Source organism: Sinocyclocheilus grahami, unplaced genomic scaffold (assembly GCF_001515645.1).
Source record: "Sinocyclocheilus grahami isolate Dianchi unplaced genomic scaffold, SAMN03320097.WGS_v1.1 scaffold231.1, whole genome shotgun sequence".
In the NCBI taxonomy this organism is placed as follows: domain Eukaryota; kingdom Metazoa; phylum Chordata; class Actinopteri; order Cypriniformes; family Cyprinidae; genus Sinocyclocheilus; species Sinocyclocheilus grahami.
In genome coordinates this window covers 431,968-446,093 of record NW_015505410.1, presented here as the reverse complement: position 1 = coordinate 446,093, position 14,126 = coordinate 431,968, and the positions used below count along the sequence as shown (strand labels likewise).

Genomic DNA, 14,126 nt, shown 5'->3' with positions numbered 1-14,126 from the left:
TATATACATGTCTTTAGATGACATTTTGTAAGAATAATCTTTTTTGCATATATATATATATATATATATATATACTGTATATATACTTTAACAGCTTTAGTTAGTTGTTTGGTTTAGCATAGTGTAACTCATAACGTTCCTTTTTTGTGCTCATATGTCACCCGTAAATTCCTTTTTGGCCCCAGACAATGTTCTGAATCCCGAATATCTTGGAACTGTGGAATTACAGCAGTGTGGCTTTGAACACTTCCTCTCTGCAGTTGGTCTTCATTGAGCTGGTGTTGTCTGCCTTGGGCAGCACTGGGATCTCCTGGGCTGTGCATTTGGATTGGATAGGAAGGGGGGAGCTGGAATATTAAATTTACTGTCATCAAGCTGTTTTGAAAAAGCCTCTCTTCTTTTGCCTGACCTCCTCGGTTGTGGTGGACCCAGGAGACGCACACTGACACTGGGAGTAATTAGAAACAGACTAAGGGCCGGAGGGAAGGCTACAGCCTCCATGCTCTGACGCCAACACATCGGTGTGAGATACTCACCCTCGAGTTGGCCTGATTCATATCTCAGCAACATGTGTACACACTGTGAGACAGCATGTTCTCATATTAGACTAAGCAGCTTTGATATTCACAGCCTCATTATGCCACAGACATTTAATCCATACAGCTGCAGAAATGTGCTATTGTGGTTGCAGTGGAGTAGCTGATGATATGACTTGCTTCATTTCTAGATCATCCTGCACTCGATGCATAAATATCAGCCACGTGTCCATGTGATCCGGAAAGACTTCAGCAGCGAGCTCTCTCCAACCAAACCTATTCCTATCGGGGAAGGAGTAAAGACGTTCAGCTTCCCAGAGACTGTCTTCACCACGGTCACAGCCTACCAGAACCAACAGGTCCATTACTGACTGTCAGTGTACAGCACCACTGTGACTATGAAACACATAGTTCAGGAGTTAATTGGCAATATACAACTAGGGATGCACTCAAATTTAAATTCTAGACAATTATTTTCATGTTATGGCTGATAAACAATAAATGGTCAATATTAAAATTATATATTATTTTGTCTGAATGACAAACACTAAAGACTAAAATCAATGTTTTATATTATACAAGTGAATTTAGGCATCACAACACTATAATATTCAGTTTAAAAAATGAAAATTAATTTTGATTTTTGCTAAAGTTTGAACAGTGTTAATAAATCATTAGTTTTTTAAAAGATTAATTTTAAGATTAACTTCTAATCTAAATATAAAAATAAAGAAAAAATGATCATATACATTTAAATATATATATAACCTATATACTGTATATATATATATATATATACACCAATAATTGTCAGATAATAATAAAGTATTTAAAAAAGTCTCTAATATTAACCACTAACCAATGTGGTACCAATATATTTTGCACCCCAAAATAGAGCTATATCATGCACCAGTTTCAAAACCCACAAATTTAAAAAATATGTTTTGTAATGTTTGTTATTAAAGTGATATGATGAAAGTGTCTGAATATGTCAAAATATTATTAAATGAGTCTGTTTTGGACTTCTTCTCTTGTAACAGATTACCCGTCTAAAGATCGACCGCAACCCATTTGCCAAAGGATTCCGGGACTCAGGGAGAAACAGGTAGATTTTCAGGAAATCTTACCCTTGCTCCGTATTGTCCATGCTGTGTGTGCAAATACACACATATCTCGGCAGTGTCCTTTCATATGTATATGATCCACAGGAGATCCTCCTAATCCCACGTCCCGCTACATTAAAATCACTCCCTCGTTCGGCTGCCAAGAAAACCTAGTCAATCTGTGATAAAGCGATCTGATTGAGGGCAGTGGAAAGAAAAATGCCTCTCTCCTTTTCTTGCTTTTTAAACTCCTTTCCCTCAATCTTGTCCACCCTTTCACTTGCCTTTCTTTCCCTCTCGCTGTATTTCCGTGCACTTTATTGCTCCGTCTCTATAAGATGCCTGAGTCAGAACGGTCATATACTGCGAAAATGTCTGAGACAGACCCTCAGCACATGAAAGCAGGCTTCCATCTGGAGAGTATTATCGCCACAGATATTTGAGACATCTTTTTTCATTTTTCAAACAATAGACCGCCTGATTTATGAACTAGTGTTAGATTTTCATTGCAGAAAAATAGAGATGAAAAGATTATTCAGGAGTAAGATACATATAGAAAATGCTCTTGCCCTCACACATATATCCTTATAAAACTAATGCTAATAAAAGACCTTTTCATACAATAAAACAGTTGATCAGTCACAAAGTAACCACAGTTCCATTTATGCACTGGATCCTTCTCTTCCCATGCAGTTTACAAAAACCGCAGGTTAAGTTGTAATGTTAGCTTTTGATGATTGGTGGAATCAATTATGCTTAACCAAGATATAAATCAGTATTTTAATGTAAATCACAAACAGTCTTATTGGTGATATGTTATATTAAAGAGAAAAAGTCTTTCATTTGGTGACCAGTCTCAGCCAGTGCTTCAGTGAGTCATTAGAGCGTCTCACTAACAAGCAGAAAGGAGTAGAGAATTACTGCCGCTTAAGCTGCACGGCGAGGACTGATGCAGGGAGTGCTGCAAAGAGGAGTAAATCACACAGGAAGGGGAGCCATGTACAGAGCACAGATGAAACATCACCAAGATTTATGTGCACAGTAAAAACCTGCTCCTTTTTACAGGCTCCAGTTTCCTCAAACTCCCCCTCTTTTTTTCTCCCTTTTTGCCGCTGTCTCATGTGCATAATCTGACTGGTTTACCTGTTTTCTCTGCCATCTCACGTCTCTTCTTCCGGCTTTCTCTGTCACTATCCCTGGTGTAGGACTGGGTTGGAGGCAATAATGGAGACGTATGCTTTTTGGAGACCACCAGTGAGGACGCTGACGTTTGAAGACTTCACAAACATGCAGAAACAGCAAGGTATGCGCATGGTTCCTGTGAGTGGAGATGTTTTTAACATGCCCACTTGAATAACAGAGGCTTTGGACTTATTTAGAAATATTGCTCCATAAATCATGTTTAAAGTTACTGTGTGGACTGGCCACAATAATCACATACCACAGTGAATTTGGGTGGGACAAGTTGGACAATCTTGGGTTTTTGTGTCCAAGAGTGAGGTTGTCTGTATGTCTGTTCGACAGATCAAATATTATTTCCTTTCTTCAATGCCTTACCAGAACAGTTCACACTAAAATCAAACCACATTATAGCTTTATGTAAGAAAGAGTTCAAAATACATTATTAAAAAAATTAAATATACATTTACATTCGCATATTCAAAAATGTAATCTCATTATTCACCAATGTAGCGATTTGTAAATAATTATTTTCAGTCTCATATTTTTAAACTGGTGGATTTGGTACGCAATGAATGATTCACTCACTAATTGAACTGATCCAGTTCTCAAGTTCAATTCATTGATTCAATATTCTGGTAAAGATTATTAGTGAATAACAACATACATTTCAGTCTGTTTCTCACACAACGTGATCATATGATTTCAGAAGACTTGTATACATATACACCACACTAAATGTATAGACCATTTTTCTCATTTGTTTTGAAACCTGAAACGGAATCAGGGTGAATAAATTATGATAGATACAATCATTCAAAAGTAAAAGTCTTCCTGTGAATTTTGCTCTCACATGTGTCTGATCACTAAAACCATCTCTTTAGCTCAGTCTCTTACTCATAGCTAATGTTATGGCCTAGATGATCAAATGTTGATGTAACTACTTTTTTTTCTCCTGTCATAAGGTCAGAGTAATGTGAGCACGGTATTTTGTCTGAGTAGACATCTGTTTGTCATCACAAACTTCCCGAAACAGATTAAATGTTAATTAAAGTTCTCGCACGGCTGACAAAACGTTGTGCCCTCTCCCTCTGCCCCTACCCTCGCAACCCCAAACTGATTGCCCTCAAGAACTACATGCAGATCTATTGGAGTAATTAGTTGTTCTGAAAGCACCACTGAAGCCTCTCTCACCCCAGCCTGACAACAGGGGGAAAACATGACATCACCGTAAGGTCTCCTTTCCCTCAGCCAACAAAACAGAACCACGTAGAGCGAACCAGAACTCAGCTGTATTATTGAACGCATATGGAGCTGGCCCAAGCCTCAGCCAAGAGAGTTCTGAGTTATTTTGTTTCTTTCCCATTCCGAACCGTAGAGCAGACTACATTTTCAAAACAACAAACTGAGTGCTGGCCAACTTCTCATTAATAAAGAAATATGTGGTAGATATCCCACCGCTATCATTCAGTTCCAAATGTTTGACTTAATCACTGTGCATATGTGCCAGTGATTTTTTCCCCCCTCTATGAACCAAATGCTGCCTGTCATACTGAGAGAAGACGGCCAGTGCTCTGTTGACCAGACATGCGTATTATGAAACTCAAGCCACATTTGCATTCAACATTTGTCACATTATCCTCGAGATGATTGTAGCTGACATGTGATGGGCTTTTCACACAGTGTGTAACCTCTGGTTATTGTCTCTTTAAACCTGCTTTCAACCCCAGGAAAACCAATGTCTCACACAGAGTTAACCCTGTATTTTGGTGCCAAATGTATACAGTGTGAAACGAAGCTGTGTTAGAATGTAATGGCTAGTTGTTTCGCAACAAACAACCAATCATAAACTGAACAGCGCTTGCCTTATTAAATATTTATGCGCTGTAGATAGGCACAGAAACTTTCATGCACTGTATTTTGTTTCCTTGTTGAGGGAAAAAGCTAAATGTCAAACAGTGATGGAAAATGTTTTTGAGCGAAGAAGAGAGTGTTTTATTTGTATACTTATGGTCCGAAAAGTATAGTGAGTACAAACTGAATGGTACAGTCAGGCATATATAAGCCCAGCTGATGTGCTAGAGTGAGACAAGCCATTATTTAAACAGGCTGCATACTGTTTTCATCCAATAAATCATACTGGCACTGCAAATTTGTAAAGAACAATGTTAACTCGGGTTTATGAATGTACACTTCCATTCAAAGTTTGGGGCCTATAAAAATTTTTTATGCTTTTGAAATTAGCATTTATTTGATCAAAAATACAGTAAAGTGACGTGTGGCCAGGTGTGGTGACCTATACTTGGAATTAGTGCTCTGCATTTAACCCATCCTAAGTGCACACACACACACACACACCGTGAACACACACCCGCAGCAGTGGGCAGCCATTTATGCTGCGGTGCCCGGGGAGAAGTTGGGGGTTCAGTGCTTTGCTGAAGGTGGAAGAGAGTGCTGTACACTCCCCCACCTACAATCCCTGCCGGTATGAGACTTGAACCCGCAACCTTTGGGTTACGAGTCCGACTCTCTAACCATTATGCCACGACTTCATTATTATTATTATTATTATTATTATTATTATTATTATTATTATTATTATTATTATTATTATTATTATTATTATTATTATTATTATTATTATTATTACAATTAAACATAACGTTTTTTTATTTTAATATATTTTAAGTTGTAATTTGTTCCTGTGATGGCAAAGCTGAATGTTCAGCATCATTACTATGATCCTTCAGAAATTATTATAATATGCTGATTTGCTGCTCAAGAAATATTTCTTATTATTATCATCAATACTGAAAACAGTTGCCGTTTAATATTTTTGTGGAAACCATTACACATTTTTAGGATTCTTTGATTAAATAAAGAAATTTTAAAAGTAAAAAAAAAATTGTAATAATATAAAAGTCTGTATTGTCACTTTTGATCAATTTAATGCATCATTGCTGAATAAAAGTATTATTGTTATTTTTTTATTAAATTATTTAAAAAATAAAATTACCCAAACTTTTGAGTGGTAGTGTATAGTGAGATTTTTTGAAATCTGAATTCTCCACCCAGGGTATCAGATTGAAATGTATATAAAAATAAATAAAAAAATAGAAAAAAGATATACCAGGGTTCTGTTTGTTCAGTTTTTAGAATCATCTGCGGTTAACAATTTTAATTATAAACCTTTTATAAATTAAAATATAACATAGGCCTTACAATTATAGACCTTAAAGGGACAGATCACCCAAAAATCCTGTCATCATTCACTCACCTTCATGTCGTTCCAAAAAAGATATTTTGAAGAACTGAATCTGTCCATACAGTAAAAGTCAGTTGGGTCCAAAATTGGTCCCCACTGACTTTCAGTGTATGGACAAAAACCAATGACATTTTAAAAATATATATATATATATATATATATATATAATTTTAAAATGTCAATATATATATTGTGTTTCACAGAAGAAATTAAATCATATAGGTTTGGAAAGACATGAGTCAATCCTTTTAGATCAGCAAGAATAAAGAATGTAGAATAGCACTGTGGAGATGAGCATTCCATTATGGTTTAATGGTGGCATTTGTTGCCAGGTTTGAACAGGCCTCTTTTGTAACCAGATGAAGTGCTTTCCCTAAGGAGCCATGGTGACTGCTCATGGTCCATGGGATGAAATAAGAGATACGCTATTAGTGTGATTGTTGGACAGTGTGTGTGTTTTCAGAGCTGGCTCTGTCTCACCGTTCTTCTCTTGTGTGTGCACTTCATCTTCATGCATAGGAACGTGTATCCACAGTGTTTCTTTGGGGTTTGGATGTTTCTGAATGTTTGCTGACTCTGTTTTTCAGGAGGGAGCACTGGCACCTCTCCCACTACCTCCAGCCCTGGCACTCCATCTCCCTCTGGTGCGACACACCTTCTCTCCCCTTCCTGCTCCCCTCCTACTTTCCATCTGGCGCACAACACCTTCAATGTGGGCTGCAGGGAGAGCCAGCTGTGTAACCTAGGCTTGTCTGAGTACCCCGCATGTGCCAGGAGCAACATGGCTGCCTTGCAGGGCTACGGAGGACTGGCCGACGGCTCCTACAGCCGCCTCCAGACCACAGGAGGCGCTGTAACCTCTGCCCAGGCCTCAGATTCCTTCTTGCCTCAGAGGACTTCCTCTCTCATCGCTGCTGGAATGCAGGGAGGGGCTCACTCCTCATTGGCTGCTGGCAACAGCAGCGGTGGAGGTAAGATGGATGCATATGGAAGTCAGCTGGCCTCTTTTCCGGCGTCCCAACTGCAGTACGTAATGCAGGCAGGGACGAGCTCCGCCTCTGGGTCATCGGCTTCATCCGGCTCCTCCCCTTCCTCCACCCACATGTTCTCTGGGAGCCATCATCATGTGCAGCAGAGCACATATAACACCTTTTCCCTTCACAATCCCTACAACCTGTACGGATACAACTTCCCAGCCTCACCGCGCCTGGCGGCCAGCCCGGAGAAACCTCAGGGTGGCTTACTGTGCTCCTCCTCCTCCACAGGAGCATTTGCCGAACGTCAGTACCTGTCCAACAGCGGCATGGACAGTATGCACATGATTGGCAACCCCGCCGGCAGCCAACAGGGGGCTGGCAGCTGTGATGGGCGCCAGTATGGCTCCTCTTCACAGATGTCCATGCACATGGTTTGAAGAAAATAAACCAAAAACAGATCAAAACACCAAACAGGAACAGCTGCTGCAGTTTTTTGCTCAGCGTTACTGGGTTTTCAGAGTTTTATTATTCAAAATGTCTGATACATTGGCATGAGCATTTTGCCATTGTGACGTTGGTGACACCAGCTGTTCAATGTGGACTTATTACACACATGCCTTATCAATCATCAGACTAAAATGGAGTTAAAGTTTTACTTGTGTTCATCACATGATGTGCCGTCAAAACGAATGGATATACAAGCTAAAAATGTCCTTTCCAACTTGACTGTTGTTGTTGCTGACCTGCCGATCTCAACAATGTGCAAAACTAAAGCAACTGAGGTATGATTTTTAGAAAATGGATTCTAGTGAGGATTCATATTTGGTGCAATAATGACAGGAATAATGGCCCCTTAATTATCCCACAAGAACAAGAGCCATCAGCCAGAACATGAATAAAATGTCCTCAAAACTGTGAGCGAATAAGTCAGTATTACGTTTTGTTGTTGATAATACATCATGCTTGTCATGGGGTTGTGATGCGATGTTGTAAGCTCACTGACTCTTTCAGAGATGAGGGGTCTCAGGATGCCAAAGTAAAATCCTCTTGTAATAACAGGGTTTCTGTATGGGTCTGTCAGTCTGTACTGAAATCCTGAACCTTTGCCTGTTGGTTTGGAAAAGGCTTAACCATATCCTAAGTGGAACATAAACATATGAGCAATAGTGAATGCACGCAAAGCACATAGGTTTTAAATTGTTGTGTGGATAAAAACCATAGGAAGACAAGGTATATGCTTTGGAGTGTTTGTAAATGAATATATTTAAATTCTAAGCAATTATATGGCCAGTGTATGTTGAATTTAAATAGTGTGGGAGTAATTAACAAATCATGTTTTAGGCTTTTAAGACTGTAAATACAAGTGCCAAGCACATAAAGCTCATTAAATAAACATTATATGTCCTCTGTATGTTTCTTGAAAAAAATCAAGCATGTTTTGTTGCTTTTGTTTGTGGTTTTGAAATGACATCATACAGCATATGATGGATCTCAAATCAGAAATGATCATAGATTTGACCTTTGCAACAAATTATTGATCTACACATTTGAATATTTATGTATGTACTTGAATAATAATTTTTTTTTAAGTTCAACTATACACACAATTTCATACAGAAAGTAGGAGGATTTAAGTACGAAAATTTACTAGGCCAAACATTTTTTTACTAATCAAATGCAATCTATCTCATGCCCTATTATTTCCCCCTCTATTATAATCATGGGCTTGAGATGAAGAGAAACCAAAAAAGTCAATTTTTTTTTAAAAGTCAATATGTGTAAAAATAAATGTGAAAAAAACAAAGGATTGATCCTGCTGTTCTCTTTGAAATAAAGAAGAAAGAGACGACCATGTGGATCAAATTCATCCTTTTCACTTTGGTGATGCATATAAATATGCCACCTGTTTAAAGAGAGCGAATGAGGGCAAGGGGGATTGGGAAAAGAGGAATCTGTTAGATGCTGGATGTGGGTCATTTTTACATTTCAGTTTTTTACATGTCTGCTCTTAATATGTTTACAGTATGCATTTATGATCGCTTCTCTCATGTCTGGGCTTTGGTCCTCATTATCCCGGCACAGACTTGATTTAAAATCACAATCAGCATCTATTACATGTCTTCAGAAGTGAGTACATTTTTTTTCTCTTTTTCTCTGTTCCTCTTTATTTTTCTTCTTTCTCAGATCACTTCCCATCATGTGCTCAGTTTCAGCCATGAAATATCATATCTGAATCATCATCGGAAAGTAAACAGGGTAGAAGACCGTGGAGACATCTCTCTGTATTAGAAACACCTGTTTTCCAAGTGCAGCTCTAGTAATGACTGGATACGAATTGAAGAGTGCATGATTTCATAATTTGGCACATCTCCATCTATCTGGACATTATTTCCAATAATTATGCACATTGATTTGTCTGGTACTTTGAAGCAAAGCTCTGCTAGAGCTTCAAATCGACTTGTCCTCTGTAAAAATGAGCCATGGACTCTCACACCCAGAATGGACAGGTAAATTCAGGAAATCTGAATATAGAAGTTTAAAGGAAAACAGGAGATATTCCATTCATTATTATAGCCTATTCTTTACCAAACCCAAATTGCTGTGTTACAACAAAGATCTATCCATCTTGTTTTCAGAAATTACTCGTAATTTCTCTTTCATTTTGGCTTTCTTTTAAACATATTTGAATTATTATTATTTAATAATTAATTTTATCAAGGTATCTCTCAAAATACAATATGTAAATTGAAAACTTGTCCTTAGATGTATGTATAGTGTCTACAAACCACATAACCAGGACCTTGACTGACAGCTTGACAGTAGTCTTTTAGAGTGTCAGATCTGTGTACAATGATTGTTATATCTTTTGTTGTATCTATGATCTTTTCTGGGGATCCAGACTTTAACCTCTAACAAAATGCTATGCCATTCCATCAGTCTCAACACAACCAGAACGCATGCAGACACTTCAGTCCTAAAAGACTTCAAAAGAGTAATAAAAACAAAGATGTTCAATGGAACAAATCGGAAGTGTTTCTTCTGACAATCCACACAGCTGGTTTGAAGTACGGCTATGTAAGATAAGATTTCTGGTAAACTATTGCCCTCTTGTGTTTCTCTTTCTACCAGCACTGAACTTGTTGTTTGAGTAAATAACTCAAGATTCCTATTGAATGCAACAATAAGTCAAGTCAGTTGTAATGCTCAGATTAACTTTACAGTATATGTATGTACTTTCCCCCTAGATTCATCAACCAATCAAATTATTCTATTTATACACGTGCCTGAGTTTTACGCAAGCATGTATTAGGTGACATACGTAATATGCGAGTTAACAGCGCATTGTTTTCCGCGATTGTGTTGCTTTCATTTCAAATGCGATAGGTAAGTGCTTTTTTCTTTTTTTTAAAGTTGTCTTCTGAGTTTACTGAAGTCGAAGTTAAGGCCAGCTTAAGCATTCAGTGTCATGTTTTTGTTAAGGGCTTTTGACTGTTTAATAATAAATAGGACTCCCCATGTACACGACACATTATTGTCAACTTTGACATTTTAAAGACATATGTAGTCGTATTTATTATAAAACAATTTTTCTTGACTTAATGAATCACACTAAAGGCCCAGACTTAAAATGGACAGGAATTTGACGTGTTTTAGTAGAGGCTAACATTATTCAAGTGAAGCATTTTAAAACTGATATAAACCATTAATGGGTTCTTATATTTAAAAAGCCGTAGACATGCAGGTCAAAGGAAGTGTTTGAAAGTGTCTTTTTTACTTAAGGGAGCAAAAGAGATGTTTGAGATGCCAACACCCTCTCAAAGCAAGTGGTTCTGATGAAACGATAAGTCCAGATGGAAACAGCTGTGCCCAGGGCCAGACCCCTTTTCCTGTGGTTCAGTACCTATGGAGTACAGAGACGTCCCACTGAGGCACTTCCTCCTCTAATGAGAGAAGTCGGGCCTGGACTGGTCTCATGGATCTTGCTAGTGACCTTGCTAAAGCAGACGCTGAATCAAGCATTCCCAATACCAGACGTGAAGTAAGAAGAGTGTGGCTGAAACCTCAAACTCTCAACCTGTGGTTAGAAGTTTATATATATATATATAAACATTATATAATTTTTTCTCTACCTACTTTATCAAGTGCCGTGTTTGAAGAGTGTAAATGTGCACTAATATACCAGGTGAATATGCATGTATGACTTATGTGGGAATCCAGGAGGTTCACATCGCCCTGGTTCTTTTGACAAAAAACACAGTAGGATTTTTCTGTTGGCCTATGGATTATTGCATAAAATAAGCTCTGTGACCAGCACAAGTTTTTGATTCTTACATGTTTTGTTAATCATGATAATCTTCAGAAATGAACACAGCTTTTATAATTTTTTAAGCATAAAAACAGTCACCAGAAGTAAAAAAAATAAAATAAAAATAAATGTAGGCTAAAAACAAACTACACCACAGTCACATAACTTTACTTGACCACCATTAAGCTTCTGACAACTATTTCGGTCTTCATAAAAAAAAATAAACAAAAAAACTTTCCCCTGAAAATTTGAGTTGGAATAGTTTGCAAAAGTGAGGCTGTAATAGCAGACTAATGAGTAGATGAGTTTACTTGCTCGCCATGATGTTGTTTAATTTTCTCAACAACTTCTGTATATTGTTAATTGTGTTTTCCTCTCCTGAATTTTAGGGCCTTGATAAAAAACAGGTACCCATCACTAAAGAGCTTTGTTTTTACTAAAGGGATAGTTCAACCAAACATTTTAATTCTGTCATCATTTACTCACTGATTTTGCTCCAAAACTGTCTTTCTTTCTTCTGTAGGACACAAAAGAAGATATTTTGAAGAATGTTTGAACTGTCCATACTATAAAAGTCAATGATTCAGTTTTGTTTTGGACCCTGTCTTGAACAGTTGACACATTCTTCAAAATATCTTTATTCAAAACAGCCACAGCATAGCTAAACAGTGGAAAAGAAAATGTAAGCCCTGGTCAATGTAGCTAGATGGAGCAATATTGCTTGCTGTTATTCCTAATGATCGTTTTACTGGGGCAATAAGTATGTTTAAGTCATGTTTACTGTAATTGTGATTGACTAGACCTTGCCTTTGTGAAATTATATTAGGTAAGGAAATTATATAAGTCTAAAGTATTTATAGTTTAAAGTATTGACCTGTAGAAATTGTCTTGGGTGTATTATCAGTGTGGTGACGATTGAGTAAATCGTGCCATAAATAATATAGGCCTGTAAAAACACCACGCAGATTTCTGCATGCTTTTCTTCTATAAACCAGTGTGCCTCCTCAGTCCTCGACTAGGCCTCTGTGCCGCATTCGCAAGTTCGATTTGTTCCACTCATTATTTTGACAGGAAGTTTGTTTAATGGTCGATAGATGGACAGCGCAAACAGCCATCATTCAGGCTGCTTGAAAATGCAGAGCTAATCCAGAACCCCCACCAATAGTTAAATATTCTGGGAAATATTCTGCCAACACATATGCGTACAATAAATCACCTTTATAATGCTTGTCACATAAAATGTTACTATGATGGCTGGCTTAAGATTGTGTTTGTAGATTTGGACCTAACAGAGGCCGTGCCAATGCCTCGCCATCTATGTTAGCTGCTCATCAATCTATGTGTCGAGACATGTAGATATGTGTTGGGTGCGTGTCTGAATGCAGGTTTGACGAACAGCCACTGCATTCTTCTGCACCCCTCACCTGGGCCATTGGTTTCATGGAAATTTCAAGCCGGTCTTTCCAAAAAGCTCCACGTTAATCGCCTTTCAAAGCGGTTAGTTGGGTAAATATGGCGTTCTAATATGGTCACAAAACGCTATTGTCGCACAGCTAATCCATAGTAGCGGACCTGGTGAAAACTTTCTGGCAGTGCAGTCCTACAGACCTCATTGCTTTGCCCTTATTTCAACCTACCGGTGGCATTTAGCATCAGCACACTCTTCTAGACTTCAAACCTGGGGTGTTTTTGTGTGTAATGGCACTTTTATTTCCTGATTGCAAGATAAATCTCCTGTAAGTCCATGAAATGTAGGCAGTTGTTAGGGCGTTCAATTGCTACATGAAAATACCTCTGTGCCTGTGTGTTCCTGTGCCCTTATGTTTGGCAAACCATGTGCCTCTGTAATTCTGCATAGTTTGAGTTTAACCCTTTAACACCTCGTTCGCCACAGCAGCGAGCAAGAGGATGACCGGAATTAGTGAGCAGCTTTTGTTTCACGGTCTCACAGGCTTTTAAAGGAAACAATAAACGTTATAGCTAGATTAGCATCCTCATGTTACACTTTTGTTCTGTTGGTCTGGAAAGCAGGTGCTGAAAGGGTTCAGCGGAGTCGGTTGTAAATGCACAAACAGAGATATTTTCCATTGTGGATTAAGTTTTGAATGTAATAATTCAGATGAAGCACTCCATTATAGTCACTTAAACTATTCAGTGATTGTGGATGTCCGCTAATATGCTTTTCTAGCAAGTGAATGAGAGTCTGAAAGAGGAAACAAATCTTAAATATAGGAATGGCATGAAGTTTAAGTTTGTCCCCTATGTCCCACAACAACTGTACCCTGGACCTTTTTTTCCATCTCTGTGACCACACTCCCTCCTCCCAAGCCTTCTTCTGACAGAGGGTTTGCTCGGTAATCCCAAACACCTGCTCCATAGAAAGGAATGCCAAGTTAAATTTACTGCAGTAAGGAGAGCCCCAGTGAGAGACGGCCTTTTAATTGAAGGGACGTCTCTCTTCCACTAAAACAAACACTTACTTTTATTCAGTTATTACTGCCTGTGCATGTTCAAAATGCTTGTTTCTGAGCTGCTGTTGTGTATATGCAACCCTAATGGAAGAGAAATGGAGATGGATATGATAAATTTATTGCATAAAAATAACAGCAATGATAATATTACAATTAGGTCACGTATTTTGGGCTCCAAAATAAATATACAAATATATTTATGGTATAAATATAACCCATTATTTGTAAAAGATTTTTAGCTTCCTAAAGCTATAAATTAATTTGTTCATTTTGTTTCATTTGGGGGGGG

The 14,126-nt window shown here is 38.0% G+C and overlaps 1 protein-coding gene across 1 annotated transcript in view; it reads left to right on the top strand.

Annotated features, from left to right (window-relative positions):
- The window catches only part of LOC107597415 (T-box transcription factor TBX15-like), a 21,803-nt gene extending 12,632 nt beyond the window's left edge, over positions 1–9,171 (top strand). Inside the window, exons 5-8 of the mRNA XM_016288464.1 lie at positions 728–895; positions 1,577–1,641; positions 2,845–2,942; positions 6,671–9,171. Coding sequence (XP_016143950.1) covers positions 728–895; positions 1,577–1,641; positions 2,845–2,942; positions 6,671–7,497 — 1,158 coding nt within the window. The 3' untranslated portion in view covers positions 7,498–9,171. The remainder of the gene's footprint in view (positions 1–727; positions 896–1,576; positions 1,642–2,844; positions 2,943–6,670) is intronic.
- Positions 9,172–14,126: the final 4,955 nt, after the last annotated feature.